General features: G+C 44.6%; 1 protein-coding gene across 3 annotated transcripts in view; it reads left to right on the plus strand.

The window, feature by feature from the left end:
* The window catches only part of FIGLA (folliculogenesis specific bHLH transcription factor), a 65,216-nt gene that overhangs the window by 24,201 nt on the left and 25,105 nt on the right, over positions 1-15,910 (plus strand). For all 3 annotated transcript variants that reach the window (XM_068272400.1, XM_068272401.1, XM_068272399.1), the window contains exon 4: positions 1,533-1,685. In XM_068272400.1, the coding sequence (XP_068128501.1) occupies positions 1,533-1,685 (153 nt within the window). The remainder of the gene's footprint in view (positions 1-1,532; positions 1,686-15,910) is intronic.

The raw sequence follows: 15,910 nt of genomic DNA on the forward strand, positions 1-15,910 counted from the left end.
GCCATATTCAGTGTAATCAGAGGAGGGAAACCATTTGTTAATGAACTCACTATTCAATACACATTTTAGGGGTGGCTGCAGATGGGCCCCTAGTACTGATGCTGTTGCAAAATCTGTACCACATCTTACTCTGGGCCAGTTCGACTTTTTGCTGCCTGAGGAAAAACTTGTGAGGATGACCCCCTTCCCTGAATTGAAATGATCGCACAGCAACTGACAATTTGCAACACACATTATAGCTGCGGTGAGCCCCCCAAAAAAACACCCTCAGTATAGGTAGGTAGCCAGGTACAGGTGCCCCCAGCAGTAATGGTAGCTAGGTACAGTTGCCCCAAGTATAGGTTAGCCAGGTACAGTTGCCAGGCGCTCTCTTCACTTCCTGTTTCTGCCTGGTGCTGCCCCCAGACTTTGTTTGTAAACACTGCCTAAAACTGGCGATTTAAAAGCCAAGATCACGGCGGAAATGGCAAAGCGGGATCCAGGAGATCACAATGACTTGAGTGGTGTGTGTGTGTGTGTGTGTTGATGTTGTGTGTTTTTTTTTTTTTTGTTTTTTTTTTTATTCTTATTATTTTTGGGTCCTCATGGCAGCAAGAGAAGAGTGCTATCTAGTGTGCCACCATGCTGCCATTTTTGAGAGAAAAAAATAAAATATCCTAGAAGCAATGAAGGTTGAAAGTGGGTTACAGCTCAACTCCAGGTACCAACCAAAGTACCTTTTTGTTTGTTTGTTTGTTTTTCCTAGCTCGGCAGACTTCTCAAGTGTCGAGGCTTCTGTATCTTCCGTCCTGTGTAAAAGTTATGCAGCCTAACCCTCAAACTACTGAACCTGGAATACTGAACTTGAAAACTAAATGGCAGGCTGGGGTGTTGTGCTGCTGCTTAACTTCATTAAACTGAGTCTATATAAAGGGTGGGGCACAGACTAAACTAAGAAAATAGCAGCTTGTAGGTCTATGGCACAGGAAGTGGCTGATAATGGCTCATAAATGACAAGAAGGAAGTAATGTCAGGAGTCTGACTTTAAATCCAACTGGCATGTCCGGTTTTAGTACTAATGGGGCCCCCAGGCAAGATTAAAATCCCCCCCCCCCCCCAAACAAAAAGTAGTATTGAGGCCCTTTTTTGCCATCAAATTTTACTCCAGGGCCCCTGAGCTTGTTATTGTCCCCGCCGCTCAACTTAACTGTGCTCCGTGAGGCCCCTGAAATATTTTCGGTAGTATCGCATCTCACCTGCCACGGTGAGGGGCGCCCCCTCGTCAGCCCTAAGGCTCCATTGCAGGGTTCCAGGGGAGTACAGTTGAGTTGGGAGAACACATCTTGGGGGCCCCTACAGGTTCTGGGACCTTGGGCAATTGCCCCTCTTGCCTCTATGGAAGCCCTGCTATCTGGCCACAGCTAGGCACACATTACAGTAATAAGTGTGCCAACTGATACCATGTTATATGAATTTGTGTATTTTTTTTTATTTTTTTTTACCTTTTCTGGAAGCCATTATCTTTGTATTATGATGAACATTTTTACATACAGATCAGAAATATTAACAGTGGCTTTTCCAAGCTGAAGACTATTGTGCCCCTCATTCCTAAAGACAGGAAGCCAAGCAAAGTGGACACACTGAAAGCTGCCACTGAATACATAAGACTTCTTCATGAGATCCTGGAGGAAACTGGAGGGTTTGAGGTAATCCATTCATCACACTGCATAGGGCTATGAGAGTCGGCCATACTCCAGTTGAGGTAACTTTACAGTGAGGCTACATGCACTCTGGGCGTTACATCACCCATCCTCATAGAAAAAAAAAAAAATAGATCACAACACAATAGGGGGTAGGTGAAAAGTGACACATGAAGTGCATAAGAAAATTGCTTAAAAGACAACACAAGTTTCTGACCAAATTACCCATCTCCTGACTATCCCCCACCCCCATTGGCTGCTTGTTCATGTCAAAGATATTGAGATGTTCTAGCAGCTCTTTATTTTGAGACAATGGTCCTACACCATGTAGTACTCAGCCAATCTATTCCCATAGGAAATATACCTATAAATTACACAAAACATAGTTATGCAATCTTGGTTTCTGTACTCCTTTTCAATGTTTCTTTGTTACATTATATTTAGGCGTACGTACAAAAAGGGCGCGGGGTGTAAACGCTAATTAACAATTAATCTTTAATAGCGTTTATAAAAATAGTGTGCTATATTTCGTTTACAAATAATGTTTAACAAATTTATAAATCATTAAATAATGTTTATGAAATCGGCAATTGTGAAAACTTTAATCTTCCCTGTCATCAAAAGGTAGATATTGTATCGTGCACAGGACAGCCACGTTGTCTCACTGAGGGAGTGCAGTTGCCAAGGCAGTAATCAGATTTCAAAAAGCAGGAGAAAGGGCCTTGCACATCCCTTATAAAACTTCACTTTTAATTGTAACAAAAAAGACATACTTTACAAATCCAGTAAATTCAATAAAGAGAGGTGCAGGTAGGGAGGTCGACAGCCGTTTCGCGCCAGCTACATGCTGTGGCGCATCATCAGAACAACCCCCCCCTTGTGTAGAATCTCCCCTTATATAGGCACTTACCCCTAAGAATGTGGAGTAGCTGTTCGCAATTGTCCAGAGTCGCGTCCGCCTATGGAGCGCACGCTGTGACCCGAAACGGGCGCCATACCCTGGTGCTTCCGCCTAGTGAGACGCACAGCCCGTACGCGTCACTTCCGGCTGGCTTCTCAGAGTCATGCCATGGTATTTCCGCTTGGTGGTACGCATAATCTATACGCGTCACTTCCGGCGGGTTCTTCATGGCATACAACGTCAAACTAATGCGACCTAATGGCGCATGAGCCCAAAATCCGCGTGAACTCCCAAAAATATCCACCAGAGGGCAAGAAATAATAATATTGGCTGAAAGTTAAACAACCGGACCTCTGCTGCCATCAAGTGGCCAAAAATTTAAGGGCTACAGATTGATCTATAAACATTACATAGGCAGATGGACATTTCGAACACGCCTGCTCCACATACATGCCACTTAATCACATAGGATCGTAAACCCATCAACTAAACCATCCATAATGTCTAATTAAGTACCTTTTTGGATTCAGCTATAGTCCATCCCCATAGGGGAGAGTGATCTCATCTAATATAAATATTCATTTAAATGACATATCATTATATATTCACCACCCAGAGGGACGGACTTACTAGCAGAAATCTAGCATGGATCTATAGGGGCAAATTCAGAGTAAGTACATTAAAAACTTCCTATAGGGAAATACCAATAATCAGGATACTAAAATCATTTAAAATAAAAGTCTCAGATGAATACAGCTAAATTATTCTTTTCATTTAAGCCTAAAGGTCCGACCGCATCAAAATATGAAATCCAATAGCTTTCCCTCTGCAAGAGCTTACGATGCCAATCTCCACCCCTCCTGTCACGTGTCACCTGTTCTAAGCCCAAAAATCTTAATTTTGTTACGTCACTGTTGTGGACCTCACGCATATGCTCAATCACCCTTGAGCACCCTTCCCCGCTGTGCACTGACCTGCAATGGGCCTGGTATCGATCCTTGAGCATATTCGTGGTTTCACCCACATAAATACGCTGACAGGGGCAAACTAGTGCATATACCAGGCCTCGGGTACGACAGTTAATAAACTGTCTGATCCTGCACGTCCGCCCAAAGCGGGAGAAGGAATCGCCCAATTCTATAAAGTTACAACAGGAACACCTATGGCAGGAACAGATCAAAAAAGATAAAAACACAAAGTTTGCCCGTGATCGAGTGGATTATGAGCAACATCAAGTTTTTTCCTGGAGGAAAGATAGACCCTATCGTAGTCCTAATAAGAGGAATAAGGGGAGGAAAAGGCGTAACCCCTCAGGAGGTGGTTCGGGGAGGAGCTCTCCAGATAGCTCCCCAAATGGTTCCCATGGTTCTATGAGATATATGGGATCATCGTCTGAAGATGAGGTCCCTTTAGAAAGAAGAAGGTCAGGAGAAGCAAACGAAAATCAAAAAAGCATCCTGAAACAGGTCTCGTGGACCAAAGTACAACCGAGACGATCGGAAAGGAACAGAAAGAAATAAAAGTCTATAATCTATCAGGGGTAGAGTTGAGTGAGGCAGTATTTTCTCTATTGAACAAAGGCTTACATTTTTGCCCCACGGTTGAATTTGATTATGTCAAGTTTGAACAGGAACTCTTCCTAAACACAAGAAAATTGTCATTACATCGTTTTTTTGCAAGTAAAGACAAACCACCGGAACGTCTTCAGGAAGTGGACAAGATGTTATCAACTTGTCTGGCCAAGAGAGGGAAGCTTTGAGGTGGCTGCAGTCTAGGACAGATCTTACCATCAAGGAAGCAGATAAGGGGGGAGGGGTGGTAATAATGTCAACTGAGCAATACCAAAGGGAATGCTTGCGGCAATTAGAAGATAGATCCACATATTCTAAACTACCCACTGATCCTACATTACAATATACTAATGAGTTGAAAAAGCTTCTCCTCAAAGGCGTCATGGATGGTGCTATAGATAGAACTGTGGCAAACAAACTCCTTCCTCAGTTTCCTCGTAGCCCGGTGTGGTACTGTATTCCGAAAATACATAAGACCTTGGATAACCCACCGGGCCGACCTATAGTGTCAGCCATTGGATCACTGACGGAGTCACTATCTCAGTTTGTAGACTTCCAGCTAAGACCCCTATTGAGATCATTACCAGCATATGTAGGGGATACCACAGAGGTTTTGAATGTTCTAGGAACTTTTGAATGGCAACCAGGATATCATCTGGCATCAATAGATGTGGTTTCGCTATATAGCCGTATATGCCATGTGGATGGCCTAAGAGCTATCAAGACCTTTATACCCAATTTGATAGAGGAGGATGCTTTACAGTGGTTTGTGTTGGCGGGTCTGGAGTTTGTCCTCACCAGGAACTCATTCCTCTTTGACCGCCAGTGGTACCATCAGGAGGTCGGCACGGCAATGGGGAGCCCGGTGGCCCCCACCTATGCCGGCCTCTTCATGGGCCACTGGGAGGCTGATCACATTTATTCATCGAGGAATGGGTTCCTGGAGCGGATCAAACTCTGGATCCGCTACATTGATGATATTCTGATCGTGTGGGAGGGGCAACGTGAGCAATTTAATGAATTCATGGAATATCTTGGGTCAAATGATGTTAATATGCAGTTTACTCACTCTTGGGGAGATCAACGTTTACAATTCTTAGATCTAGATATAGAGGTGAGGGAGGGAGTGATATTAACTAAAACCTACAGGAAGCAGACGGCGGTCAATTCTTTATTGAGTACAACAAGTTATCACCCAGCCTCTACTCTCAGGGGGGTCCCCTATGGACAGTTCCTCAGACTTCGGAGGAATGCTAGTTCATGGGAGGACTTCCTTGTACAGTCTGAGGACCTTGTAAATAGATTACAACAAAGAGGATACCAATTAAAAATGATCCGGCAAGCTTTTTCAAGGGCAGCTGGAAAGGATAGAGCCACATTATTAAAACATAAGAGAAATAATGGCCAGACTAATCCCCAAGAGAGATTTTTTTTATGCACTTTTCATACTCACCAATGTTCCAATTCATTCAACAATCAATAAGAAAAAACTGGTGGATAATCCAACAGGACAAAATGTTAAAATCAGAGTATCCTCCCCCCGTGTCTCATACAAACGAGTCCCGAACCTAAAAGATAAACTCTCGCATAGCGAGTTTACCAGTCGACAATCTGGATCTTGGCTGGGGTCCAATCGCCCAAAGGGGAATTTCAAATGCCATAGGTGTTCCTGTTGTAACTTTATAGAATTGGGTGATTCCTTCTCCCGCTTTGGGCGGACGTGCAGGATCAGACAGTTTATTAACTGTCGTACCCGAGGCCTGGTTTATGCACTAGTTTGCCCCTGTCAGCGTATTTATGTGGGTGAAACCACGAATATGCTCAAGGATCGATACCAGGCCCATTGCAGGTCAGTGCACAGCGGGGAAGGGTGCCCAAGGGTGATTGAGCATATGTGTGAGGTCCACAACAGTGACGTAACACAATTAAGATTTTTGGGCTTAGAACAGGTGACACGTGACAGGAGGGGTGGAGATTGGCATCGTAAGCTCTTGCAGAGGGAAAGCTATTGGATTTCATATTTTGATGCGGTCGGACCTTTAGGCTTAAATGAAAAGAATAATTTAGCTGTATTCATCTGAGACTTTTATTTTAAATGATTTTAGTATCCTGATTATTGGTATTTCCCTATAGGAAGTTTTTAATGTACTTACTCTGAATTTGCCCCTATAGATCCATGCTAGATTTCTGCTAGTAAGTCCGTCCCTCTGGGTGGTGAATATATAATGATATGTCATTTAAATGAATATTTATATTAGATGAGATCACTCTCCCCTATGGGGATGGACTATAGCTGAATCCAAAAAGGTACTTAATTAATTAGACATTATGGATGGTTTAGTTGATGGGTATACGATCCTATGTGATTAAGTGGCATGTATGTGGAGCAGGCGTGTTCGAAATGTCCATCTGCCTATGTAATGTTTATAGATCAATCTGTAGCCCTTAAATTTTTGGCCACTTGATGGCAGCAGAGGTCCGGTTGTTTAACTTTCAGCCAATATTATTATTTCTTGCCCTCCGGTGGATATTTTTGGGAGTTCACGCGGATTTTGGGCTCATGCGCCATTAGGTCGCATTAGTTTGACGTTGTATGCCATGAAGAACCCGCCGGAAGTGACGCGTATAGATTATGCGTACCACCAAGCGGAAATACCATGGCATGACTCTGAGAAGCCAGCCGGAAGTGACGCGTACGGGCTGTGCGTCTCACTGGGCGGAAGCACCAGGGTATGGCGCCCGTTTCGGGTCACAGCGTGTGCTCCATAGGCGGACGCGACTCTGGACAATTGCGAACAGCTGCTCCACATTCTTAGGGGTAAGTGCCTATATAAGGGGAGATTCTACACAAGGGGGGTTGTCCTGATGATGCGCCACAGCATGTAGCTGGCGCAAAACGGCTGTCGACCTGCCTGTACCTCTCTTTATTGAATTTACTGGATTTGTAAAGTATGTCTTTTTTGTTACAATTAAAAGTGAAGTTTTATAAGGGATGTGCAAGGCCCTTTCTCCTGCTTTTTGAACTTTAATTTTCCCTGTTTCAAAAGTGAAACTTATAATTACGTTTATTAAAATAACGATAATATATGATTGTTATAATTGTATATTATTGTGAATAACCTTCATTTATGGTTTGTTCTTATAATAAAATCTGAAAATATTCTTTATAACGATGATATAAATATAACTACGTTCGTAATAAGTGTTGTAAAACATTAGTAAATATTACTAAAATTGTAGTAAAACTATACCTAAGCCTACTCTCACACAGAACCCTCCCTGTACCTATCCCTAACTCTAAGACCCCCCCTGGTGGTGCCTAAACCTAAGACCCCCCCTGGTGGTGCCTAAACCTAAGACCCCCCCTGGTGGTGCCTAAACCTAAGACCCCCCCTGGTGGTGCCTAAACCTAAGACCCCCCCTGGTGGTGCCTAAACCTAAGACCCCCCCTGGTGGTGCCTAACCCTAAGACCCCCCTGGTGGTGCCTAAACCTAAGACCCGTGACTCCAAAAAATATATTCCAATTTACATTACGTACTGATCGCTTTATTTTGTGAATAATGTTTTAAAAACAGTAAGGGATAAAACTTTAAATAATGTTTTAATTATTTAAATAAGATAAATATGTTTAGTATTTTCATAAACTTTATTCGGCACGGGTGCATTTTATAAACGTAAATCACCACAAGCTCAGTTATAAATCATTAAACATCTCCGGGCGCCGTTTGTAAACTTTATTTAGCTCCGGGCGCCGTTTGTAAACTTTATTTAGCTCCGGTGCCTTTTTTTTCCTGCTTGGCGCCCATTAAACGTTATTTATTATGGGAGTGAATGGCGGCGCCCTTTTTGTCCACTAGCTGCCTGCGCCCTTTTTTCCCAGCTCCTATATTTAGATCCTCTTGTTCTAATGCTTGTTTTATGAGACTGTTGATGATCTGTCATTGTTTGATGTACTGCATTCATATTCCTACATAAATACCAGTAAAAATCTTCTGTAAATTACATTGTCCTGTACGGTACTGCATGCCTCACATTCCCACCAGAGCCGGATTAGGCTAAATGGGGCCCTAAGCAAAGTAACTGGTTTGGGCCCCCCCATAATAGAATGAAAAGATGCAGCTGCTGTGTGCACAGCAACATGCCACACACACCGGGGCAGCCGCGCTACTGGTTGCTATGGGCAACAGCCCGCTTTCCTCTGCGAGTCCACAATGCACGGAATAGCAGCGGCAACATGCAAAGTGAGAGATATATGGGCGGGATATTGTCACTCGGGGCACCGCTGTGAAGAGGGCGCCTGATATCACAGCAGCAGCTCTTTCCCCCTGCATCTCCAGCCTGGCAATAACAGAAAGCTCTGGACACCGCCAAACAGGAAGCCGTTCCCCAGACAGAATTACATAACCACGCCCACCACCGAACAACCGATTTCCTCCCAAACTAGACAGCCACATCAATTATGCAGCTTCCACCCCAGTGAATAGGCTAGTCCTGCAGAGAAGGGAAGCCGCAACGGGGGAGAATGACACCAGATTACTCAAATTCACCTATTGCGATCCAAGCAATAGAGGTCCCATCATCCGGAGACCGTCTGACTGCTCTAGAGTGCCACTGCTGTGTTACTACTACTACTATTACTACTTCCTACTTCCTGTCTGATCTGAGAAGTTCAGAGCGAGCGGCAGCACTGTAGAGGAGACAGATGGGTTTCGGATGACAGGACCGCTATCTCTTGAGTCACGGATAGGTGAGTGGGCATTTGTCATCTGCTGCTGCTATTCTTGCCCGCTGCAGCTGTGGTTCTCTGTGGGAAGGGAGGGAGGAGCGGGCAGTGGCAGAGCGCACAGTAGCAGCAGGGGGACCCAGGAGGAGAGCCCGGCTCTGAAGACAATCCGCAGCGGGTGGCGTCCTTTGACAGGATGGCGAGGGCTGGATTATGTGCTGATAGGGCCCCTTTTACTCTCAATGGGGCCCCAAGTGACTGCTTCTGTTGCCTGGACTGTAACCCGGCCCTGATTCCCACAGATTGCACTACACTGCTATTGTATAAATGTGATTGCACTGTGGTTGCTATGCGATTGTATTAAACATTGCCATGCAACAGGTCAGTGTACAAATACCCTAGCGATATGCACTGTAAGGGCCAGTGACGTTGCTCATTTCAGACATCCATTCAAATGCTAAGAATTTGCTAAATCATGGCTACCTAATTCTAATGTCCAGGAGACCATGGCTACTCAATTTATGTCTACGGGGGCATTTTAAACTCTCATAGTTGGATAACCCAGCTGCTTAATTCTGGTATCTAGAGACAACACAGTAGTCTTATAACAGTAGTGCAGCCTGCGGATAAAAGCTGAACTGCCTCTCTGCCAGTATTGGAAATCCACCACTTCCTAACCACTTCCTGTTGGTAAATGGGAAGTGGAAAGAGGCCGGCCGCCAGAACTCATGGACAGGTGAGATTTCTCCCCCCACTCACCACTATGCCTTTAGAGCTGGTCCACACTAGACACAGTTGCAGGACGGACACTGCAGTCCGGATCAGGGGAAGTACCCACCGTACTGCAATCTGATGAGTGCATCAGTTTTGCATCAGTTTCCGTTCAGGTTTTTTCCCTGACAGAAAACGTCTCCATCATTAGGAAGGAGTGGGAGGATTTTTTTGGGCCAATCATAAAGCTCAGGCTATCCGTTTTAACATCCGTTTTTTGCCTCTGGAGCTGGAGATGCGTTTTCTCATTGCTTTCACTACCCCCTGCGTGTATCCGTGGTCCTGATCCGTTGCGTGAAAATGCAGCAGATCCGGACCTTCCGTTCAGGTTTTGAAAACGGATCCCCGCAAACGCAGACGGATCCGTTTTTTACTTGGGTGAGGCTGGCTGCTATTATCAACATTAGTATCCGGGACTCCGTTTTTCATCCGGTTTGAAAAACACAGCCACGGATAAGTGTGGACTAGCTCTTACCGTGCAAGGGAACACAGGAGGGGGCCCATGGAGAGGAAGGGAGGAATGATGCCAGCCCCCCTCCCTACATCCTTGCATTAAGCACCAGAGCGGCTGGTGCCTTGTGGTTTTTTTTTTTTTTTGGTTTTTTTTTTTTTTTTGTTTTGTTTTTGTTTTTCCCTCCCCTTTCCTCTCTGCCCAGGCAGGACACAAGGAGGGGTGCCACGGGGCAGCCCCCACCTCCCAACCCGGGGCAGTCCCACAGAATTCAGGACGATTGGGGGGGTCTACAGACCATGAAAGGATGCTATTGTTACAGGGGAAGGGGGAGTGCAATTTTAGTGTTTGCGTAGGTGCCATATTACCTAGGTACGCCCCTGCTTCTGTGCACATCTCTTTCCAGTTAAGGAATTATTCAACCTTGAAACAGAATCAAAACTTCAGAGAGATGGCTGGTAAAGACCCCTTGCAACCTTTACTTCATGGATCTGCTGTAGCTTTCCATTTAAATTGCTGAACACAAGTGTCTGAATCCAGCTTACAGATGTGCAGTGCTATTCAGACAAGCAGCCAAAAACAGACCAGGCTTGTAGCGACCCCAAAGGCCCTCCACTTTACAAGATCCCAGCTGCCTGTGGTCTGCGGCTGTGTACAAAAACTCTCATGCCTCGCAGCCTCAAAATACATTAGACCCTTTTCATAAATGAGCATTTTTAAAAAATGTCCCTACTGCATAATTTATGAGCTGTGGATGTAGTATTCAGTCAGTTCTTCTACCAAGATTGGGGATTGGGCAGTGTGAGCTGACCTACAGGCAAATAACTTATTCTAATTCAAGTGCATCTGACAGACCTCTTTCTTACAGTTTTTGATGTGGATAATGCCGTGAAGTGCTGAGCTGAAGCGGTAGGAGGAGCAGCATGACTGGGGTCCGTACAATTTACTGGGCTACGCTCAAAGTGGGTGGGGTGTTCCCTGGAACAGCAGGAACACCATGGATCAGGAAAGTGCTACTGTGCGTTATCTGCGTGCTGCATATAGTCGATGAAAAGTATGATTCACTGTCAACACGCATGTTTTGTGGTAACGCCAAAATGACCAAAAGCATTTCCTGGCTTGTTCGATTGGTGTCTGAGGCTGCATTTACAGTGGGATGTTGCGTTGTAATACAACAAAGTCAAAACGCTGCATTACAACGCAAAAAAAGTGGTAAAGCACATTAACGATTCGTTACCGTCACAGCAGGTACAGTAAAGCATCCAGGCAATGGTTAGAGGTAACGCACTGCAAGCAGTGAGTTTCCATAACGTTACACGTTACAATGCTATGCTAACGTCGCACTGAACGCCCCATAGGATTAGCATTGCAGTGCGGAAAGCATGTGTTATAAGACTTTATAACACAGCTCCGCAACATCGAACTGTGAATGCAGCCTCAGTAGAGATTTGGGTTAAAGGAATACTTAAGTCAGCAAAAAAGACTTCTACTCACCCGGGGCTCTCCTCAGGCCCCTGCAGCTGAACGGTGCCCTCGCCGTGTCCCTCCGATGCGCCTGGACTCGCCGGCGGGCACTTCCGGTGCGGTCGTCACCGGCCGGCAGGCTGGGAACGCGGCTGATCAGCCGCGTTCCCGGCCGCAATAGCGCCCTCTATAATGCTATTGCGGCCGGGAACGCGTCTAATAAGCCGTGTTCCCAGCCTGTTGGCCGGTGAAGGCCAAACCGGAAGTGCTCGCCGGCGAGTCCAGGTGCATTGGAGGGACACGGCAAGGGCACCGTTCAGCTGCAGGGGGCTGAGGAGAGCCCCGGTTGAGTAAAAGTCGTGTGTTTTTTTGTTTTTTTTTTTTTGTTTTTTTTGTTTTGTTTTTTTTCCTGACTTAAGTATTCCTTTAATACAAACTCTTGTTTATACCGGTTTCTCAGCCTTTCTCCAGGAAAACCATTAAAGGGGATCCGAGATGAAAAACTATAACATGTAACTTGTCTATATATCTTTATCTAAAGTTTACATAGTTTGCACAGCAAATCTAGCTGCATACAGCTTCAACAGTATGATTGATTATTTATTCCTGTGATAAAATGAGAGCAGCCATGTTCTGCTTGACATCATTACACAGAAAAGCTGCTCTGCATCTCTACCCCCTCAGCCTGTAAAAACTTCACTCCCCTCTCCTCCCCTCTGCCTCTGAAATCTCTGGCTAGTAACACCACCTCCTGCTCGGACTGAGCTCCCATAAGCCCTTGCTACATGGCTCTCAGTGCCAAGGCACTGGAGAAGCTGGGCGAGGCTTGTTTAGTTTATAGGGAATTAGAGTATTAACCACTTTGCAACCCTTGCTACGCTTATCTACTCCCCACAGAACTTCACGTGGGGCTCAGGGAGTAGATAGGCGTACTTGTGGTTAACAGTGTGCTGTATGCCCAATAAGCTATCTAATTATGTATATAGGGTATCATTTTAACCGTGACAAGTGAGAGAATAGATTTTGTGTTGTTTGACAACTGAGGGCTAAGTCATGTGTTTTTTTTTTTTTTTGTTTGTTTGTTTGTTTTTTGTTTTTTTTAATTTTTATTATTTTTTTTTTACTGGAAAACTGAATGAAAAGCAATAAAACTTATTTTCAAATACTCTGTACCCCCAAATACTTGTAAAAATAAACAACCAAAAGTGACAGCATTGAAAAGAGAATACATAGTTACCCTAGGGACTTAGCTTTTAAAATATGTATGCCATGAGAGTGTATTACTGTTAATCATGAAGATAAGGGCTTTTAATTACTGATAGAGCACAATGAGAAAACAACACAAACCAGAAACTAATATATTATCACCATACATTGTACTAGGAACATTACTTAAAGAAAACCTGTACTGAAAATAAAAGTCAAAATAAGCATACACAAGTCATACTTACCTTCCATGTAGTCTACTCCTCAGTGTCTTTCTCCTGTCCCGTGTCCTATTTGTTCACTATGATCAAGGGAATTTTCCGTCCTCCATTTTGAAAATATCCATTACCCATAACCGCTTTCTGGTCAGCACACAGTTAAACTGTAACATCGCCCAATTAAGCCATAGGGAAACATGGACATTACCTGGTACATCCGTTTTCCTCTCAGCTATAACTGACAGCAACTGATATTTTACTGACAGCAACTGATATATTTCAGATCTGACAAAATATTGTCAGAACTGGATGGGATCATTGTCAGAAGAAAATGGTAAGCTTCTGAAAGGAACTGATGGCAAGGTAACTCTGTAATGTTCATTTGAAGTTACCTCATGGTTTTATTTTAAATATTTTTACTCAGTACAGGTTCTCTTTAAATGTTGAGATAACCAGGACAAATTAGCAAATACAATGTGTGGGTTTTACCTATGGTAACATTGTTTGTTTATTTTTAAACTATAGTGGATGGAAATGTAGAAATAGTGTGTTTTGTTTTTTTTTTTTCTCATTTTTCCCTTTAAAATGCACAGATAATAACAATTACTAAAAGCAAATATCACCCTCACAACGCATAAATTGTGGCAAAAAAACAAGATATAGATCATTTACATCTGATGAGTAGCAATAAAGTTATTGGTGAATAAATGGGAGGAGCGCTGAAATGTGAAAATTGCTCTGGTTTTTAAGCAAAAAAAACCTGTGGTGCTGAAGTGGTTAAAACAAAGTATTTGGCTTGAGGAATGCCCTATAAACTATGACAGGAACACAACTATGCAATGAGTAAGTTTATCTCAAATCCACTTTAACCTCCCTGGCATTCAATTTTCCCAGGATTTCTGTGCAAAAGGTGATCAATTTTCATAATCTATTTATTTTCCCCTGTAACTTGCCAAAATGTGTCAAGCAAGGGTCTAGTATACAGTGCAGGAGAGTACTGACATGTATGCACATCAATACCGTTCACAGCATGTTTTGTATCAACATTTATAACCATCAATACCGCCAGGGAGGTTAAAACCCTTCAGCATATAGAATTCCTATACATAAAATTAAGTATACATGTTGTTTAAAGTTCCCCTTTCCCTCCAAACCCCATTAACCCCCTGACACCCATGCAGACTGGTATAGCCATAATTAACCACTTCAGTACCAGCAGCCTCTACCCTCTTAAGGACTAGAGGCTTCTGGTACGCTAAAATGGCGCATACTGACGAATCGCCGCAATAATCCGTCGGTCACGCCGCTCTGTCCCCGCCGCAGGCTGCTCTCTCTGCCGTCTGACTGTCACTCCTGGCCCTGTCACTCAATGTAAGCCAATGGGATTGGCTTACAGTAATGACAGGGCCAGGAGCCAATGAAAACAGCTCCTGCCAGGCTCACAGAGCTCTGCCGTCATAGAGGCGGCAGGGCAGAACATTGCGGCGGGAACGGGTGGGGGCGTGAGGTGAATGGGACGTAGAGTTTACGTCCGGTCAGAACCGCAGCGCCACCCGCCTGACGTAGATTTGTACTGCATCGGTCCCTAAGAAGTTAAGCCTGGACCGCGTGGGGCTATACCAGCCTGCATGATCCATGATCATTGAGGAGGAGGGGGGGGGGGAGGGGGCTTTGGAGCAAGTTTTCCCACCTCTGCTCCAAAGCCCTTGTCCATAGTATGGTCATCTCCAGTTCTATAGTGTATAAAATAGCTGCTACAATGCTTCACTTATTTCCTGCTGCTATTTTACCCACTGCAGGCTTGTGCTATCATAGAATAACCCTGCAGTGGTTAAAAAAGACTCTCTTATGCTCTCTGCAGTCGTTACAAAGTTCTAGAGATGGCCCGAACCTCCGATTTTAGGTTCGCAAACTTCCACAAAAGGTTCGGTTCGCGCAAACTTTCGTGAACCGCAATAGACTTCGATGGGGATGCGAACTTTGAAAACTAGAAACATTTATGCTGGCCACAAAAGTGATGGAAAAGATGTTTCAAGGGGTCTAACACCTGGAGGGGGGCAGGGATGAGAGGGATAGACGCCAGAAGTCCTGGGGGAAAATCTGGATTTGCCGCCAAGCAGCGTTTTAAGGGCAGAAATCGCATTGAATGCTAAATTGCAGGCCTAAAGTGCTTTCAAACATCTTGCATGTGTATACATCAATCATGGAGTGTAATTAGAGTACTGCTTCACACTGACACACCAAACTCACTGTGTAACGCACCGCAAACAGCTGTTTGTGTAGTGACAGCCGTGCTGGACTGGTGCGCACCATGGCCAGAGTGCAGGCAGTGTCGGTGTTCAAGCCCATATGGTCGCCGGGCTGTGGTAGCTCAATGATAGAACAGTGACTGTCCAGCTGATCAAATTTGGTTTGTCCACAATGACGCAACGACCTTATTATCTTCTTGTATGTAGGTAGGCATAGGTAGGAGTCCCAGTATAGGTAGGTAGGCAGAGGTCGCTGTCCCAGTATAGGTAGATAGGCATAGGTAGGAGTCCCAGTATAGGTAGATGGGCATAGGTAGGTGTCCCAGTATAGGTAGGTAGGCAGAGGTCGCTGTCCCAGTATAGGTAGATAGGCATAGGTAGGAGTCCCAGTATAGGTAGATAGGCATAGGTAGGTGTCCCAGTAGTTAGCTAGGCATAGGTAGGAGTCCCAGTACACGTAGGTAGGTGTCCCCGTATAGGTAAGTAGGTGCCCCAGTAGTTAGGCATAGGTAGGTGTCCCAGTATAGATAGTTGGGCAGGGCCTGGCTGGCACAGTAATGGCAATTACCAAGGTCCAGCTGCAACAGATAGGGCTGTATAATGCAGTGTCAGTGGGCAACACAAAAAAAAAAACACATCAGGAGAACATTAGTTCTCGAAAGAGCTGTTGAGGGGT

Source organism: Hyperolius riggenbachi, chromosome 3 (genome assembly GCF_040937935.1).
Source record: "Hyperolius riggenbachi isolate aHypRig1 chromosome 3, aHypRig1.pri, whole genome shotgun sequence".
NCBI lineage: Eukaryota > Metazoa > Chordata > Amphibia > Anura > Hyperoliidae > Hyperolius > Hyperolius riggenbachi.